The following is a 20,000-nucleotide window of genomic DNA, read 5'->3' as shown; positions in this document are numbered from 1 at the left end:
ACATTGCAGAGGTCATGGGATCAAATCCCGTAGAAGCTGCCTGAAGTTTTCAGTTGCCTAGAAGAGACAATTGCTTAAATTACTTGACCTGCTCCCAACTGAGTGGCTTCATAGCTCAGTTGGTAAAGCATTGCACTGGCATTGCAGAGGTCATGGGATCAAATCCCGTAGAAGCTGCCTGAATTTTTCAGTTGCCTAGAAGAGACAATTGCTTAAATTGTCCGGACAAATGCGAGGATCACAAATCTTTCGAAAATAATAATATTAACTGCATGGCATCTGTCAGAAATGGCCTATTACTTGTGTTTCCATGTCTGGGTCATCATCAGAAGGTACCTCCTCAGCTGACTCACTATTGTCAGTTGTTGCACTGCTTAGAAGACTATGCTCAGAGATCTTCAAAGTCAAATAATTCTTCAAGTCATCTAGAGAACGAGGCCCCTCGTAAATATCCACCTGAAGCAACAATAAACCATTTTAGAAGATTGCATTAGGATTCTCGGTTTTTCCATTTTTGTGCCGAAATTTTTGCGGTTTGTGGTCGTTCCCATTCTTAGCGTTGTGTTTACAATTTTCGGCAAAGATACAAGCAAGTTTTCGGTTTTGGTATCCAATTCCTTTTTCAGTTTTTCCTACAGTATTTGGAGTACGGTTTCAGTTCATCATTAGGGACCGTAAGCAATTACACCAATGATGGCTACGAGAACATTGTCTAAAAATATTAGGGAGCTTAAGCACACGCGTTTCTGAGACACGGAAGGCAACCGGAAGAGGACATTTCTCGTGCCAGGACAGTGGTGTCTCCGAGATTTTTATACGAATCATCTCTAATGGAGAAAGGATACTTAGCAATGTAAATGTAGTTGTCTGAAGACAAGTTGAAATGGAAAACAGTTCACTTCCAGTTGTCGTCTGCATCTCAAAAAAGCGTGTGCTTATTTATATAAGCTTCCTATTAAAATTAGCGAGAACAGTGTGGATATTTATCGTCAGTTGCTCTCGTCTTCCACATGACCTAAAATTTGATCATTTCATGTCGTTGTCAAGATAAGAACTGCAAAGAAATGTATCAAAATGTAAAACGCACGTGCAGGGCGTGCAGAGCTATTGTTCTTGCTATTTAAGGGCTCACAGACAGATTTTTCGCGCGTTGCTAAGGAAGTGAGACAAATTTAGAGTTTTCTTTTATTGGTCACGTGACCATGGGCATGGTATGATGACGTCATATTTAGGGTCATTGGCTTACAAAAGTTGGAAACTGACCAAAATAATGCCAAATTCTCTCAAATTACTTAACCATTACATCCTTAGCAACACACCCCAAAAAATACGTCAGTGGGCCCTTAAACCTATTGTTTTGTGGCGTTTTCGATGCCGTCGTCGTCTTCCTTGCTAAAGCTCTCTCATTACATGTGTCAGCCACGTGCATATTCTACAACGTTACACCGATTTCTCGACTAGTCTCCGATGCAGACTCATACGCTCTATAGACCTTATTCATAAATGGCGGTCAATTGATAATTCTTTTGTCGAAGTGCAAATTAGCCTACCAAGCCTCGACACCATACAGTGAATTGAAAAGAATTCTTGCTCTAAAATGAGGCTTGGTAGGCTAATTTGCACGTGGACAAAAGAACTAAACATGTGACCGCCATTTATGAATAAGGTCAATTTGATTACAGTTTTAAAACTTGACTTTGATGGTTTTGCCTGCATTTATCAGATTGTTCAAAATTTTGGTTTTGAGCAATTTGTGTGGTTTTGTGGTTTTTCATGACCCCCCCCCCCCCCTCCCCCTAATTAAAAGAGTGTGTGCTGAGTTGCACTATCCATTATTAAATTTAGTTTTTGTTTTCTTGTTTAATCATATTATGCTTTATGTAAATACAATTTCACTTAAGAGTAAGGAGAAGATTACTGAGTTATTAAAAGCAACATACAATTTTGGTACAAGATTTCCTGTGCTACTGTAAATTGGAATTACAAACCTCGCGTCCATCTTTAAACAATTTAAGTGAAGGAAAACCTTGGATTTTATGTTCTGCACACGTTTTGCCTTCTGTTGTGCAATCAATCTGATGAGAAATACAGATAATGATGTCAAGTAATGCAATGAAATAATCATAAATACCTTTTGATCCTTTGTTATCCTGAAAAAATGTGAAACATATAGCAACCCTTAAGTGCCCCTAAGTTCTTCAAGCTCTCACTTTGTTAAAAACCATGCAACCATTTGCATCCAATGTTCTCTTAAAACAAGTGTGGTCTTTTAGCCTTCCCGAGTTGCCATCAAAAGAAATACATCCCTTCAACTAAATTTGAATTCGGTGGTTCACATTTAGGAGCAAAGGATGGCACAGTCGGTTAGTGTTCGGCCTTAGTGCAAGAGATCCTGAGTTTGATGTCCCCAGATCTCACATCCTTGTTTCGAATTCTCTCCTTTCTGTGTAGCTTAAGTAGTACTGTTGGAGAGGAGTGAGTAAAACGTGCACAAGTTCGTCGATCTCAGGTTTGTCAGTTGAATAAATTACTGTTATCCACTTTAAATATGGTCACTTTACTTTTAATTACCTTTACCTTTATATTCATCAATAACAGAAAAAACCAGCAGTGTGTGTATTATTCAGATGTGTCAAAAAGCAGTTTAATAGGTGAGTAAAATCCAAACAATATAAACAACTTTCAGGTATAAAAGTGGGGGTCTCAGAAGTACAGTCACAAGCAAACAATCTATTCCACTATACACCAAAAGGCAAACCAGCCTTAATAATATTACATCAACTTCTAAATTATTTAGCATCAGAGTCAAAGGAATATAAGTTAACAGTCGGCTTAGCAAAAACAGATCACTTGATCAACATGACAGGAGAAGGCCAAGTACATGCACAATTGTGTAAGCATGCGCGCAATAAAGGAAGAAACAAATTGTACAGACAGTTCAATGAATCTTCTTAACATGGCTGAGACAAGATCATGTACCCTAGCAATTGTGATATCCATATTGTCCTTATGAAACTCAGCCAATTCCTTCCACGTGGGTGCCAGTTTGCGGCAATGGCTACACCTGTCATGAAACATACAAGGTACCTGTAAATATTTTTTTCATTGCATATGCCACTATTTTACAATTTAGTCCAAGCACTGTATTACAGGCAGATTAATAGCTATATGGACTATCCTATTGAAAAAACACCTGACTTACCAAGGGGCATAGAACTTTATAAAATGAAGTCCCATTTCCACATGTCGGTCAAAGTTATCTGCTGTCAGCGTGTAAAGACCATTATCTGGTTCATTTGTCTCCGTTATGTCCTTCTCTTTTTCCTAAAACGAAACTCTAACCTAGCATTTGGTAAAACTAATAAACAGGTTAAAGGTAACAAGCAGCTAACCACTTTCAATGGCTGCTTTATGATGGAGGGCTGCGGTTTAGGTAGAGAGAGAACTTGGGAGCACAATAATGACAGGTGGTCATGTTTCATTAAATCCATGTGTGATTCCTGAAGCACAGGAACTCAGCCAGGCATAATTAGCTGAGTCAATTTTCATTACCTAGAGAGAAACCTCTGCATTAGGTTGAGATGAACTGGAACTCTGCTCACATATAAATGAAGAAGCTGGAAGTGTGATTAGTGACCACTTTACCAACCTGATAAGGGGGTAATCTTAGATGGTCATCCATCTAGGTTTTAACAACAGGACTTGACTTTGGTCAACAGACAGGAACTGGTGTTTTCCTTTAGGCAAGTGATGTGCTACTCTGGTCCCAGAGGTTTTTCTAGAGCCATGAAAGAGCCACGAAGAGGCAAAGTTGAGACGCGAAGCGGTGAGAAGAGAAAAACCTCTGGTTACCTTGGACTTGAATCTCACCTTTCATGCAGACGCCAGGGTCAGGATGTGACCCTCAGGCTCAGATTGGTTGATATTTTAGACAAACACGCATATAAATATGATTGGTTCATGTGATTGGTAATACCGAGGGGATGCGTGATTGGTAAGTTGCCCCTGGGCCCTTTTGTAATTATCAATTTGACGTGTTTGACAGCTGGCGTAAGTGAGATTGAAGTCCAAGGTATCTCTCTTCTTGCCGCTTTGGGACTCGTCTTCACCGCTTCGAGGCTCTCTCGCAGCTCAAGAAAAACCTCCTTGATGGTGGTGATGATGACAATGATGATGACTATGACAATAATGATGACGATGGAGATGATTGTACACTATTCACTTGTTCTCGACCAATGGCAACATCAACCTGTGGTAATGCAGGTAATCCCATCAAAAGAGCAATTCGGTAATCCAAAAATTTCCATAATGCCAACACTGCTTCAGGTACTAAAAATAATCACTAGCAACACAAAAGTTCTAAATCTTACTTCAGATGTTGCCAGAAATTTGTTGACAAAAGCTTTGAGGTCATTCATTCTTCTTTTTCCATTGTATCTCTTGATTTCACCATGATCAAAATACAGTTTTAACCTTGATAAAGGAAAGAAAAGCAAACCTGCGTTTTGAAAGACTTGTCATCTCTTCTTTTTAAGAACAAATAAACAACAATAATTATTGTAACAATAGTAAAAAAATAATAACAGACTTAATTCACCATTTTAGTTAAACGCCAATTTAACTAAGTTAACCACCCTCTGCATGGAGGTAATCTTTCTAGCGTTCCTTGTTTTAGTGGTCAGGCTTGTAGCAGTCATCATTTCTCTTGGGCGGTCTTTTGGTCAAGCTGTCAGCAGTCAGACTCATAAGTGCAGGCTTGCATGGATCGTTGAAATCAAATTCATCAGCCAGCTTTTTATGAATTTTTCTCAGGCATTTGGAGCTGTTTTCATCATTAGTTTTTGAGCTTTCACCCACCCCACCTTGACCTCTATTTTTCCTTCCACTGAGTCCATCAGTGTGACCGGTGCCTGGAATAGAGGCTCATATCTGGGTTGTGGGGATTTGCCAGCCATGGGGGTGGTATTCTATCTAGGGGCTGGCTGGCCAATGGAGTATTCCCTGGATACTCTAGGCACCCACCTCCCATTTTAGCAAGGCAGCTGGTTAACAAACATAATTAAATTATCAACCTCGGATAATGCAATTCTAGCTTTCAAATTGGTTCACTGGATCTCGGTTACCAGCCATTATACCTGCGTTTGACCTTATATGGTCCACATGAATGCGGCAAATGTCGCTCAAAATTTTTGGCACCCGGAAGTCACGTCACTTTCCCGTTGTTTTCTTATACTTAAATAAAATTTAGCAAAACCGAAGGTTGAGAATTTAATTCGCCCTTGTTGGATACAAATTTAATTCGCCCTTGTTGAATAATTATGAGATTGGTAATAGCCAACTTGGCGCTACGCCCCTCATTGGCTATAATTGCCATCTCGTATCCAATGCTAGCTCATGGAATAATAATAATATTGTTAATTATTCAAGAGTGAACTGTATTTACAGTAGTACTGGGGCACTACAACACCTGGACCAGACAGAATTCAAATTAAATCATATAGATTGTTTGTTTGTTTGTTTGTTATTTATTTGATTGAGCAGGTTGAAGTTTTGGCAGCTATTCAGCTGATATGGACCTGCTATACCCATCCACTAACAAAGTACAACCACAACACCGGGAACTTCATCCCCTACTCTTCTCGAATAGTGTGTGGGTTCTTTAACATCCCACAGGGAACTAATGAACATGGAAGATTTTTGTGAGACGGGGCCTATGGTTTATAGTCCTTATCCGAGAGCCAAAAGACTTGAAAGTCTAACCATTTGCGGGTGCAATTACAAAGACAGCACTTTCTCCTCAGTTTTTTTAAGAACCCGAGTATTGGTTCGGCTGAAGTCGAACTCGCATGGCAGCCAGGGTACTCAACCAACTATATTAGCCACCGGTGCGTGGTATCAAATCGTAGGTTGGTTTTTTAGGACAGGGGAAAACCAGAGTACCCCGGATATACACACTTACGTTGGGTAAGCACGGATGTTTTGTTTTGCACAGAGTGGTGTCTCTTTCGTGCAATCAACCTGTGTAGAAAAAAAAAAAACAGATGAGAGGAAACTTCCCTCAACAAACGGTACAAACATTACAGGACTTGTCTGGGAAAATTTTCACACCAGAATATAAATACATTTATTTCATAAAGTTCACTTTGTCATACATAACACAACTTTACCAAAACATATTTTCCCACCTCAAACTGCCCTAAAAATTGGCTAAAGAAAGGCTTTTGTGTCAAGACATCGATATCGTCAAGAACTGAACTTGGTTTGTCAGTACCTTGGCTATTGCTACATGTTCACTTTGAGAAATTTTGCTGTAGTGCTCAGCTAAAAGACTCCAGGTTGGCATGAAATTCTGGCAGTGCTCGCACCTGTTGGCATCAAATCACATTATTGCATAAGCTGACACCTGCTAATATGCAAGCTAAATTTAAATCTCAAAGCTCAGAACATTACTTCTTTACCATTTAACAGTTTCAGTACTAATGAACTTCTACAATGACCTGTCGGTAGTTATTCATGTTGCCTTGTGACCAGTACAACGTAGCTGTCCATTTAGAAGATTCTTTCTAGCTACTACCGACGTACGAACTTGCGACCTACAGGCCAGGCGCCGGCTACCTCTCTTAACTCTTGCAGGCAGGCTTAATATTTTCTCATCTTTTCCCTCCTCGTGGCAATTTGTTCCACAGTAACTGTGGAATTATCAGTTTAAAATTGAAGAGCAAAATACAGTTAATTACTACAGTGCAAATGCACAAAAAAAGTTGTATTATATCGCATGTAGCTTATATTTAAGCTTATAAATAGCTCACCAAGGTCCGTAAAACATAACAAAATGCGAGGAAGAACCAAACACTCTGTCTTCGAAGTCTACATCTGTAAGTGAAAGCACGTTGTCGCTTAGGCTTGGAGAAATAACGGTGGAGAGAAAGAAAATAAGGATTTCCTTTGCAGCCATAATTTCTGAAGGACACGTTTTGTTTCGGTAGGAAACCGCAGACCACTCAACACTTAGAGCCAAAGCACAGAGGGACCTGGGGCGACCTGGGGCGACCTGGGGCCAGTTGTTCAAACGTTGGATAGCGCTGCCCCTGGATTATATCTCATCAAAAGTTAGTAAAGGAATTTGTATGATCGCAAGATTGAGACACCTTGTCCCACTTGCTACCCTGCTTAACATCTACCGCTCCTTAATTGAACCCTAAATTTCCTATGGTCTCATTGTCTGGGGCCAAGCTGCTAACCGAAAGTTCATCCTGGATTTGCCAATAGGAGTTTAAGAGCGTCTGGTACTCTGGTTCGGTCCGGCCAGCCTTCACTGCAGTATTGCTTCAGTTTTTGACAGACTTCGTCCTCTTCTTGTTTTTCTTTTATTCGCTCGAGCTGTATGTTTGAGGCTGGGAGGGAGGCAAGTACATGTTGAACGTATAAACCGATCTCCTCTTCAGTACTGGACTGCCCATCCTGCTGCTCTACAGGTGCTCATCATAGCGCATCAGCAGTAATCAGGCTCTATACGGGAACGTGGGACTCTGTGAAGTCGAATCTTAACAATCGCATACGGCGGAGTCGTTGGATCCGTGGTGACATTTTCTTCCAAGTTCTTTGAACCAAGGATTGGAACCAGAGGGTTGTGATCGGTTTCTACCTGGAACCGCTTTCCGATATCGATAAGGTAATCTGCCAATCTCTCGCAAGCCCAGGTAGTGACGAGGGCCTCTTTTTCAATCTGGGCGTATAGTGTGTGATAATTGCTAGGGCCAAGATTCCATTATCCAAGAGTAAGAATGTCCCATTTAGAGTTAGAAAAGTGTCAATTTTGAAACGAAGTTTTGCGGGAAAATGTACAATAGACCAAATCGACTAACTCAATATTGTACCCAATTCTTTGTGTATTGTATTGGAATTTTAACACAGCATTCACATTTAAATGATATGGAAATTCCTGGAACAAAACGTTTTATTCCCAAAGGGTTTGAATTGGACACAACATTGAGTGACCTGATTCAGTCTTTTGATTATTTTCCCACAAAGCTTAGTTTAAAAATATACACTTTTCTAACGCTGATGAGGACCAGGACAATTTGGGGTAAATGTAACCGGGTGATGGATTCTTGCTAGGGCCTAGAACCAAACAAATGGGAAGTTCCTTACTTTAAAGTTTTGTGGTATTTTGTCACAGAGGGACTGGACCGAAGCAAAATAATGCAATTAAACGGGCGATTTCTTAGAACTTCTAAAGGCCGGTTCAGACGCCGTACTTTACATGAGCCGAATCGAATTCGAATTTAGACCGACCCAAATCGGTCAATGTAAAATGCAGACTGCAGACCCGGTGCTATGCTATTAATTTCGGCGTCTGAACCAGTTCAGCCGGGATTAATTAATTTGGGTCCGGTCATTGTAAAATGCAGACTGCAGACCAGGGGTAAAATGCAGACTGAGGTTATAATGTAATTGTTGAAAAACCCAAACCCTTTAGAAATGCTAACAGTTAAGCCTAATATTGTTTTAGGCCTAATAAGGCCTAAGGTTAGCATTTCTAAGGGGTTTGGGCTTTTTCAACAGTTACATTATAACCTCAGTCTGCATTTTACCCGGCCTGGTCTGCAGTTTGCATTTTACACTGACCGGACCCAAATTAATTAATCCCGGCTGAACTGATTCAGATGCCGAACTTAATAGCGCCGAAATTAATTCACAGAAGCATACTATGATTGAAGAAACTTGCAAAGTTGTAATAATTTCTGCATTTGATTGGGCTCATGTGAAGTACGGCGTCTGGATCAAAGCCACGTTTCACAGCCGTAATTCCCGGCTAAGCCAGGCGGGAAAATTGCGAATTAGACCGGTTGTTCTGAATTGATTCACACGCCGTATTCCACTTGAACTTAATTCAATGAACTCGATTCAGATCATCTAAAGTACGGCGTCTGAATCGGGCCTAAGAAGCTAAAATGTGGGGAAGTAAAAGTTGTCTGATCTCTTAATTTGTGTGCATTTTAAATAAAAAGACTGCAAATCCCGGAGAGAACGGACTTTGCATATGCATATGCATATATGCTTATCGAATTTTTTGAATTAAACTCCTAAGGGAGACCAATCTGGGCGTGGCCCAGGCTTTTTTTGACCCCTAAATGAGACCATATTTAAAACACATTAAATAGTCATTTTTAAATTTCTTCTCTTGCAACCCTGAACACGACCTTGACGGCTACATATGGGCTACATATGATGGCGTTTTGCCATGAATACCCTAAGTAAGACCAAAATTCGAAATTTACACCCCTAAGCTGGCGAGACGACGAGCATTCCAGGGGCCCGTTTCTCGAAAGTCCCGAAAACTTTTCGGGCCCCAAAAGCCATATGCATTTGTGAAATTGCCAACCGCTTGTTTTGGAAAGCCGATCTTTTAACCTGTTTTCAAGGCAATAAAAAGAAAAATAACTGTGAAGTTTGAGGTATTAAATTTTCTCCGTTCTTGAGATACAAAGGGAATTGTGACACCCGAAAACGGCCCGTAAAGTTTCGGGCCACAGGCTCTTTAATATGCGAGTCCCTTCTCCGGGCTGCAAACATTTTGCTTAGGCAAATGTCTGTATTTCTTTTCGCGATTTCGAAAACTTCCAGAAGGTCAAAAGCTACTGTAGGTAATAAAATTGTTCAACGATGAAATGATATATGAAATGGATCATATATGAACTGCGGAGATGAAATCAAGCAAAGCTATGATCCTTGCAATTATGAACGCAATTTCTGCAATTGCGTAAAGAAGCCTGAAAAATTCAGGACTTCACATCCGCAGTTCATATATGATCCATTTCATATATCATTTCATCGTTGATTCATTCCTCACGGGAACTTTGGAACCCACAAATGACCAGCTCCCAACGTCAGTGGCTTCAGAGCTCAGTTAGTAAGAGCGTCGCACCGGTATCGCGAGGTCACGGGTTCAAACCCCGTTGAAGTCCTCAATTTTTCAGGCTTCTTTACGAAATTACAGAAATTGCGTTCATCATGTAACTGCGAGGATCATAGCCTTACTTAATAAAATTGTTGCTTGATCTCTTAATTAATTTTCTTTCTACAATCTTTAAATTTTCAATGCAAACCAGTTAGGAGACGACAATCGATATCAATATCTAGACTGCCGAATGCACAGTAAGAAGGAAACGCCTTTCTTCAAACGGGCGGTGTAATGAACTATCTTGTGGAAACACCATAGTTTAGATATCTTGTAAATAAAGATATGAAACATATAATTTCGTCGAGAAAAGAACATCCTGACTGGCCATTGCTTTATTCATAGAGATTCTCGAGGAGAAGAATTACGTTGATCATTTTATTGTCCGTCAATGTAATCGTCGCCAATGGCAACGTGAGCGCAGATTGGCTACCATAATGACTACAGTCAAAAGTGTTTTATTGAGTTTTGAAACACCCGGCTTGAAAAAAATTCTACCACTTTTTGTTATTTTGTTTTGTCCCAAAAACTTCAAGCTTGCTCACAATCCTGTATGAATTCATTAGTCGATAAAGGGAACACATGTATTCTCGGCTAGCAAATGTATGTTTTGTCGTTCCAGCAACTGTACAGTTTAAATGGTTGAAACAAAGTTATGTCCACAGCCAAATGGACTTGTCAATCTCTTTCCTCGTGTTGTTGGACTGAGGTGTTTTTGAATACGTCTTCTTGTCAGTTAAAAGATTAGGTTTAGCTCTAAGCAAATGAAAGTTGGAAATTTGATTTCCGTTCTGATGCAAATGGTCGCAGCTATACGATCGATCTCCAAAACGGCAATTTAACAGTTATAAAGTGCATTTCGACCTCCTAAATGTGATCTTAGCAGGCATTTACCTTTTGTCTTGGGCAATGCAATTCGAATACCAGAGGACGTTCCAATTTAATAGTTCCCTCATCAACAACAACGAAAAACGATCATGTCTAGTGCTCCATGCAATGCGTTCACTTGGATGTGTTATTAAGTCTTAAATCATATCTCTCAGATCATGAGTACGGGCGATTCAATTGGCCAATTCAACGAGTCGTATTCTACAGTACACCAATTTTTTGTTGCTTGATTCAATGATATGGAGATGTAACAAATGTTTTTAAGTTCAGTCTGTTTGTCTCGTAGTGGAGACTTCACACTAGAGAAAAAGGTGGCTCTAACCAACAGTTCCCCCGGCCAAAGTGACTCGGATACTGTAAAAGGTGTACATCAGTCGAATTGGAAGAGATTACAATTAATGCGGCCATTCTGCAATGGAAGAAAGGTAGTCACTTTCAGTACAGCCGCATAAAATCGGTGATTTAGAGGCAGTAAAAAAGGCCAAATCGGTAGAGAAAATTAAAAAAGCAACGATATGTGGCAATTGTCAACTGAAACTAGTGTCATACCCGAGCTCTTACGAGTCTCTTATACAACTGTGAAATATACAAAGTAAGACAATAGATGTATAAATCAGTAATCTCTAAGAATTTCAGAGGTTACAGCAATTATCGTTGTTGTTTAAAGATGAGGTTAGATCTATTTTCCTAATGTTCTTTGTAAAAGATTCAATGTTCAAGGAGTCCTTCAATTTAACAACCTACAATCCTCGCCAAATTAAGTTGGGACACCATGTACAGCACTAATATTCTGACCTTTAGGTGTGATCCTTCCTCCCCAATGTTGAATTCACTGATTTAGAGGAGCCATCTCGCAAAACCAACATTGGGAGAGCAGAGGACATTACTTGTGTCGCAACGAATGTGACGAGGATTGTGTTTTGAAGGAATTTAAAGTATGTGGTGTACAACGGGGAATGGCGGGAAAATTGCGCGGGCTGCGAGTTCGTTGTTGCTGAATAATTTTCATCAACGCAGAGCTTAGAAGTAAAAAGGTAAACAGCTCAGTGTTTTGCACTCATCTGGACATCAGTCTGCTGGGTTTTAAATAGGGCTGAATGTCTCCTAATTTTTTAGAGATGGCGTGGTGGTTTAAAACCTCTCGGAAAATGTACGGAAAGAAATACTGACTCTCAGTGAAGTCATAGATATCTATTCAAATAAACACTTATCATTCATGGGAGGTCTCGTATTTAGTGAGTTAGAAGTTACGTTTATTTGTGAAAGTGTGCACGAGTCACCGCTAGTCACTAGTCAAATTATCCTTAGACAATTTTATAAGAAATTGAGAACGTCACCATGCACAAATCAGAAAAAAAAACTAGTTGAAAACAGGTCCCAAGACGCAGGTAAAGGGTAAAACGTATCACTCTGGTTTATTAACTAACCATTTACACCGTTGTATTTTTAGCACGAACTACGGTTTTACCATTTTAGACCCATTAAATTTTGGTGACTCGTTGTGGTGAAAGGATACTGCTCTTATGGACACTTCCCTTTGTGAGATTCCTGCCTCTTCCATGAACCGCTTACAAGTAAAATTAAATCCCTTCTCTTTCTTATAGACGGACTACCGTTCTCAGAAGCAGTCTTCTCTGCCGGGCACTCAATTCGGGACTTGGGCCCCTCTGAACACTTTCCTTGCACTTAGTTTGGAAAACATACGGTTCTTTTGCTATTCTCATTACACGTTCATGCGCAATATGACAAATTTCGGTTACTCAATGTACAGTAAAGTCTTTAACAGAACATTAATAAAATGCAAGTACCGGTACCTGTGTCACACAATCTATAACACGCTTAAAAACTATCTTGTTAAATAAATTTTCTGCTCGCAAAACAAAGTCAGTTGTTCAAAAGTCTCCAGGACACAGTTTTATGTATACATCAGTTTCCTGTGGAATAATTTCGATTTCATCATATCACATCTCCCAAAACAGACATTGTAGTAGACCATCCGGCACTCGTCGGGGGGGGGGAAGGGGGACGCGTCGTACATGACCTACTTATGGTCACTAATCAATGTTGTTGTCTGTCAACGCCTCTCAAAATTGCTAGTGGAACACAATCCTTGCCAAGTTCACTTTTAGGTGTGATCCTTCCTCCACAATGTTGAATTCACTGATTTTTTATTACAGTTCAGGAGTGTAACTTCCATTTTGTAATATGGATGTATGTTGCTTTGAGCCCACGAAATAAATAGGCCTAGTATAATCGGCTAACTCAATGATGTACCCAATTCAAACCCTTTGGGAATAAAAGGTTTTGTTCCAGGTATTTCCATGTTATTTAAATGTGCGTGCTATATCAAAATTCTAATACAATAGACCAATTTGGCTAACTCAATGTTGTACCCAATTCAAATCCTTTGGGAATAAAACGTTTTGTCCCAAGTATTACCATATCATTTAAATGTGAATGCTACATTATCATGCAAATGCAATACACAAAGCATCTTAACCCCTAGAGATTTGAATTGGGTACGACATTGAGTTAGCCGAATTGGTATATACACAAATAATCTTAATCATTGAGTGAATCGATTTAAGCCCGGTTTACACTACAGAAAATGTTCGGCACGGCTCGTGTGAAATTGGCACGGGTGCCTAAAAAGAGCTCGGCAAACTTTGTTTACACTACAACGTTTTTACCGTATCAAATATACCGTGCCAAAATTTTTGGGCCAGGGTGAGTTCTCTTGTAGACATGCGTAGTTCAATTATAATCAAGAACGTCCGCGTGATTTTGGTGGAGAATGAGCAGCCATCTTGAAATATACGCAAAAAACTGCTAGCCTATATGAATTAAGGCTCAAATTTGGCCCTTTAAAGCGTTTACACTACTTGTTCTATCCGAACCGTGCCTATTTTTTCAGCACCCGTACCAATTTTACCCGTGCTCGGACTACCTCGCCGAAGGTCCCAGAACGGGTAAGAATTTTGGTTCGGCACGGATGAAATTTGGCACTGACAGGTTGTTTACACTGCAAATTTTATCCGAGCCGAACCTTTTTTTTGGGACCCGTGCCAATTTCACTCGAGCCGTGCCAAAAAAACTCTGTAGTGTAAATCGGGCTTATTTAGTCATATATTGTTTACTTTCCGGCAAATTAAACCCGATTTGAAAACAGACATTTTTCTGACCCTGATTGGCACAAACCTGATAAATAAATATATCAATTTAAAAAAGCCATCGTATACCTACATATCTCGTACCTCATTAAAACTTCCCTAGGTCCAGTCGCTTACGCACCGTTGGACTAAGTGCATTAACTTGTGTGATTACAATTCGTTATATACCATTAAATTAGCAATGAGGTATAGTGTGTTGGCATCTCGGGTTAGGGTTCCTCGGGGGGGTTCCTCGGGGTTCCCCTCGGGGGGGGGGGAAGGGGGACGCGTCGTACATGACCTACTTATGGTCACTAATCAATGTTGTTGTCTGTCAACGCCTCTCAAAATTGCTAGTGGAACACAATCCTTGCCAAGTTCACTTTTAGGTGTGATCCTTCCTCCACAATGTTGAATTCACTGATTTTTTATTACAGTTCAGGAGTGTAACTTCCATTTTGTAATATGGATGTATGTTGCTTTGAGCCCACGAAATAAATAGGCCTAGTATAATCGGCTAACTCAATGATGTACCCAATTCAAACCCTTTAGGAATAAAAGGTTTTGTTCCAGGTATTTCCATGTTATTTAAATGTGCGTGCTATATCAAAATTCTAATACAATAGACCAATTTGGCTAACTCAATGTTGTACCCAATTCAAATCCTTTGGGAATAAAACGTTTTGTCCCAAGTATTACCATATCATTTAAATGTGAATGCTACATTATCATGCAAATGCAATACATAAAGCATCTTAACCCCTAGAGATTTGAATTGGGTACGACATTGAGTTAGCCGAATTGGTATATACACAAATAATCTTAATCATTGAGTGAATCGATTTAAGCCCGGTTTACACTACAGAAAATGTTCGGCACGGCTCGTGTGAAATTGGCACGGGTGCCTAAAAAGAGCTCGGCAAACTTTGTTTACACTACAACGTTTTTACCGTATCAAATATACCGTGCCAAAATTTTTGGGCCAGGGTGAGTTCTCTTGTAGACATGCGTAGTTCAATTATAATCAAGAACGTCCGCGTGATTTTGGTGGAGAATGAGCAGCCATCTTGAAATATACGCAAAAAACTGCTAGCCTATATGAATTAAGGCTCAAATTTGGCCCTTTAAAGCGTTTACACTACTTGTTCTATCCGAACCGTGCCTATTTTTTCAGCACCCGTACCAATTTTACCCGTGCTCGGACTACCTCGCCGAAGGTCCCAGAACGGGTAAGAATTTTGGTTCGGCACGGATGAAATTTGGCACTGACAGGTTGTTTACACTGCAAATTTTATCCGAGCCGAACCTTTTTTTTGGGACCCGTGCCAATTTCACTCGAGCCGTGCCAAAAAAACTCTGTAGTGTAAATCGGGCTTATTTAGTCATATATTGTTTACTTTCCGGCAAATTAAACCCGATTTGAAAACAGACATTTTTCTGACCCTGATTGGCACAAACCTGATAAATAAATATATCAATTTAAAAAAGCCATCGTATACCTACATATCTCGTACCTCATTAAAACTTCCCTAGGTCCAGTCGCTTACGCACCGTTGGACTAAGTGCATTAACTTGTGTGATTACAATTCGTTATATACCATTAAATTAGCAATGAGGTATAGTGTGTTGGCATCTCGTCAATTAATAATTTTCGATCACAGCAAAGTTTTCTTATTTTCGAGCATTTCGGTGTTTCTTTTCAGTTTCTAAGTGTCTCTAATCTGTTGATAACGATGTTCTTTTAGCCCCACAGTTTGAGACTTCGTTATGTGGTTGTTGAATGTGAGTGAGGACAATTTGCGAGCCAACACTAGTGTGGCAAGCCATGCGAGTCAACATGCGAGTCACACAGTTATTGAAAGCTAACCATTTTAAAATGGGTACTTAGACTTAATAACTGTTTATCAGCGCTATTTGAAATGGGTGCTTAGACTTAAATGCGAAATTCGCATGGCTCGCAGATTTTCCAGCCCCGTTGAATGTCCACCAAGCTGCTTGCCACTTAAGAGTTATGTAGCTGAAACTGTTTGTCTCTGATGTTATTAGCGTTGGTCGCTCGAATCTTGCGTGTGCTGCGATTTTCCCTTTGTTTGTGTTGACACCTATTGGATTTTGACTTTGTTTAGAAACCATTTGTAAACCCTAGGATTGACTACAAAAACCACAAATTGTAAAAACCTTTCAGTAAAAGAAATAAGTGGTCGATAGACCAAACACAAAAAAACAGATTGTTTCTTTCTCTACCCATCTGCTTTTCTTCCAAAGCGATTGCCGGGCGACCTTTAATGATTTACTAGATTTCAGGTCCACTATGCAGTGCAAAACATAAATAGAAAGCCATTAGGTTTGTTTGGGCAGTTTCGGCCGAGCGCCGTATAGTCGTAATCACCCGTGATGACACTAGGATAACTACGATAACTAACCCTAACCCTACCTAAAAATTACAGAGCTAAGCATCAGTTTACAGAAACAGCTACTGCCAGAATGAAGGCCAGGAAAGACCTGCCGGAAAAAAACCCGTTGGGGGAAAATAAGGCAGGAAACCTGCGTAGGATCCATGACTTGAGCTCTGAATGCCAATCCTACGAAGGCCACGCTGCTAAGACAAAATTGAAACGAAAGCGTCAACTACTGTTTAAACTGTGGTAGAAGAAGAAAAAAGAAAATGAGAAATAAAAAACGTTCATAGTATTGGCGTTGGCCAAGAATGATCTCCCATGTGACCAAACTCTCTCATGCCTCAAAAATATTTCATTTCCAGCTAATTCATATTCATGCAAAGACCGGCTTTTACATATTTCAGCTCTACTACACTACGTTGTGTACGAAATCGGTTTATCGTTTTGGAATTAGCTCATGAAACTTGGACTAGACTTCTAAAGATAAATTCGTTGGAGTGGGGGTTAATATCTAGCATGCTTAAGTAATCTTTTCCGTATTGAAACTGGACAGACACTACTGCTTGATTGGGCAATCACAACCTTCGCCTGCGAACGCAGACGTATTTCCGGCGGTCGTTTCCCTCGGGGGAGAGCCACGAACATTTCACAAGTATTTGAAAATGAATGTGACCAGAAAATTGCATTTTTTACTTATTCCATTTAGTATTTTATTTTGTATGCAAATATTTCTGAAAAGATACTTTGTTTATAGTGTATGTAATTTTTTAGTTAGTCTTGCACAAGGCTCATGACAAGACAGTTCTATGTAAATGCTGTATCATAAAGGACCAAACCTATTTTTTCTGCTTGTACAGGAATGGTTTCTAATGAAAACTTAAGAACCTAATGAAGAACCTACTTTAGCCTATAAAATTGCCAATAACTACCCCCAAATATAAGAACTTGTTTTGCCAAACTTGGAAAAATGTAGGTTCTTACACGCGGATTTTTACTGTATCTGGATGTATACTTTCCAGTCACAAACTTAAGTAACTTACATATAACTTAAGCTTACCGATTGTTGTTGTTGCAGTTGTAAAAGTTCTAACTGCATTTGAAGAGCTTTCATTTCCTGCCGAACATAAACAAATAACAAAATTTCTGTCATACTTGTAAACTTACTCTCAAAATACCTATGAAACTGACAACAAGAAAATTAATGGCTCAAACCAACCTGACCCGCTGTCTTGATTCGCTTCGTCGACTGCGCGTTTTCTTAGTTTTTTCACCACAATAGCGGCCTCTACACAGAAGATTTTTACGAAAGGCGAAACAATGTGTTTTTGCCGCAAACACGACAGCCAATTTTATAGTGGTACATCACTTGCACGCAAGCTTCTTACACTAAAAAGTCCTTCGCATGGTGGAGAAAAGTTTTGCAACCCCTCATCATTTCCCGCCTTTGCAAACGCGGCTACCAGGTAAAAGTTAGAATCTTCAAGAAAAAAAAACAAAAGCGATCGATTCTTTTCCTTTGCCGAGAAAGCTCGATGACTTGTTCTCTTCCTCTCTGGAAGCCATCTTGCTTGCAACGAGATTACGCGCATGCATCAAATGGATTCCTAACGGACCAATCAGACAGAAGTCTCCATTGCTTTTCGAAATATGATTAGCAATGGAGACTTTTGTCTGATTGGTCCGTTAGGAATCCCATTTGATGCATGCCCAAAGCATGCGCATAACCTCGTTGCAAATAGACTATTTATATCGTATTTGACGACGCGTGTGATCTGAAGAGGAAATGGAAGGGTCCCAAAAAACCATCAAATCATCCAGGACAACGTAGAAAATAGTAGCTGAGTGAACTTTATTCATCTAGCTGTCCATAAAATGAGTTTTCGAAAAGAAACATCGCGATTTGAAGTTTTTATGGCTTCCGCATAAGGTGTCCTTTGAACCATACATAAAAGCATTTCAGTACAAAGTTCTTAACTCGATACTATTTACTAATACAAAGTTATTTAAGATAGGTTACATGTAATTCAGAACCGGAAGCTCTACACCATCTCCTTTTTCATTGTAGCCTTGTGCAACCTTTTTGGAAAGATTCCGAATATTTCTTCTTCCTACTGACTAGAGAATTCGTCCACCTTACTATGCAAGATGTCATGATTGGTATTATTTACACAAATTGCCCTTTACTAAACTATTTGATACTAGTCGCTAAATCATATATATGGGATTGCAGAAGAAATCTGTCTCCTCCTGTTATAAACGCCTTTAAGGTAAAGGCAAAAATGAAGTATGAAACGGAAAAGATTATATGTGTAAATACTAATAACATGGACAAATTTAATAAGAAGTGGGATTTGTGCATTGGCTCTGAACCTAACCCGTAATCTGTTTTTGAAGTGTGTTCTTAGAACTGTACGTATTTGGCTGTACATGGAATCCTTTAGCTTTCATAATATTTAGATAGGCATTAGACAAGTATTGTAATGAAGTGTTAGTAAATGCATTATTGTAAGTAGTGTAATTTGATGTTTTAGAATTGTATTTAATTAATGTATGTATATATAAAAACAAAAATAAAAAAATAATAAAAAATAAAAAAAAAAACGGTTTGATTCCTGCCCAGGACTCTGATTTTAAAGTTGTCCTACCCCCGTTGCCCGTTGTCAACGCAACTTGTGTTGTATCAACTCCTTCCCTCGGGCCCATTACACATTTCCATCATGCGTGTATGTCGGTATTGTTTTTACATTTATTTTGTAGCAGTAGCCTGAAATGTCAGTCGTCTCCCGCCCTCAGCCTTCCCCGGGCGAGAGACGCCTGAAGTCTGGGCGTTATAATTCCGTCCGGTGACGTCACTTACTGTTTCTGATATATGAAGTTATTTTTTATTGGTTAATATGCGAGCGAGATAGATTCCCGTTTTCCATTGGATAAATAAATGACAACAGCTTTGTCACTTCGCTTTCGACAATGGCGGACGCGCTTCCTGTATGCGATGAGAAATTCGAAAGTAGTTTAGAGGCTGTTTTACCCAAGTTTGGTGTTGCAGAATTACGCGAACAACAAAAGCTGGCACTTTTACATTTAATATCTGGAAAAGATGTGTTTGTTAATCTTCCAACCGGCTTCGGTAAGTCACTGATCTATCAGCTTGCTCCTTCAGTCGTAGAAGAAATGTCACGTCTTGGCGGGAAGATTCGTAGTGCAATCATTCTGGTGATCTCTCCTCTGGTGTCCTTGATGAAAGATCAAGTACAATGTTTAGAACGAAAAGGAATAAAAGCTTCGTTTATCGGCGGGGGACAAGAACAGGCAAATTTGCAGAAGATATTAAAAGGCGAAATGAACATTGTTTATTCATCTCCGGAAGCTGTGCTGGGAAATAATCAATGGCGTGAAATGGTTAGCTCGCCCATTTACCAAAGAAATGTAATTGCGGTCGCTGTCGATGAAGCACATTGTATTACTCATTGGTATGTTTAATTTATCTGTTATCCTTTTTGAACCACTATTGTGTGCAGCGGAACGATTACACCATCTGTATTTCTTACTCAATAGCGAGAGTAGTTCACATTGTGGTAACCTCTCAAGTTCTTCATCGATCAT

At 39.6% G+C, this 20,000-nt stretch overlaps 3 protein-coding genes and 2 non-coding genes across 6 annotated transcripts in view; 4 read left to right on the top strand and 1 right to left on the bottom strand.

Moving 5' to 3' along the window:
• Trnav-gac (transfer RNA valine (anticodon GAC)) overlaps window positions 1-39 on the top strand; it is a 73-nt gene extending 34 nt beyond the window's left edge. Inside the window, exon 1 of the tRNA in view lies at window positions 1-39. This exon is cut by the window's left edge and continues 34 nt beyond it. This is a non-coding gene — a tRNA (tRNA-Val).
• The window catches only part of LOC138003893 (thioredoxin domain-containing protein 5-like), a 50,075-nt gene extending 43,102 nt beyond the window's left edge, over window positions 1-6,973 (bottom strand). The window contains exons 1-8 of the mRNA XM_068850201.1: window positions 6,810-6,973; window positions 6,272-6,365; window positions 5,960-6,018; window positions 4,371-4,473; window positions 3,203-3,324; window positions 2,980-3,064; window positions 1,989-2,075; window positions 301-456 (exon numbers count right to left, since the gene is read on the bottom strand). Of these exons, the coding sequence (XP_068706302.1) occupies window positions 301-456; window positions 1,989-2,075; window positions 2,980-3,064; window positions 3,203-3,324; window positions 4,371-4,473; window positions 5,960-6,018; window positions 6,272-6,365; window positions 6,810-6,955 (852 nt within the window). The 5' untranslated portion in view covers window positions 6,956-6,973. The remainder of the gene's footprint in view (window positions 1-300; window positions 457-1,988; window positions 2,076-2,979; window positions 3,065-3,202; window positions 3,325-4,370; window positions 4,474-5,959; window positions 6,019-6,271; window positions 6,366-6,809) is intronic.
• The window catches only part of LOC138003881 (tetratricopeptide repeat protein 28-like), a 250,699-nt gene that overhangs the window by 188,830 nt on the left and 41,869 nt on the right, over window positions 1-20,000 (top strand). The gene's annotated exons all lie outside the window — the stretch shown is intronic.
• Trnaa-ggc (transfer RNA alanine (anticodon GGC)) lies at window positions 105-177 on the top strand. Its single transcript has one exon. It is a non-coding gene; the product is annotated as a tRNA-Ala (tRNA).
• The window catches only part of LOC138003889 (ATP-dependent DNA helicase RecQ-like), a 1,840-nt gene continuing 1,189 nt past the window's right edge, over window positions 19,350-20,000 (top strand). Inside the window, exon 1 of the mRNA XM_068850195.1 lies at window positions 19,350-19,867. Within this exon, the coding sequence (XP_068706296.1) occupies window positions 19,365-19,867 (503 nt within the window). The 5' untranslated portion in view covers window positions 19,350-19,364. The remainder of the gene's footprint in view (window positions 19,868-20,000) is intronic.

Source organism: Montipora foliosa, chromosome 5, assembly GCF_036669935.1.
Source record: "Montipora foliosa isolate CH-2021 chromosome 5, ASM3666993v2, whole genome shotgun sequence".
NCBI classification, from domain to species: Eukaryota; Metazoa; Cnidaria; class Anthozoa; order Scleractinia; family Acroporidae; genus Montipora; species Montipora foliosa.
Note: the sequence above shows the minus strand (reverse complement) of the source record. Positions and strands in the feature narration are given on the sequence as shown.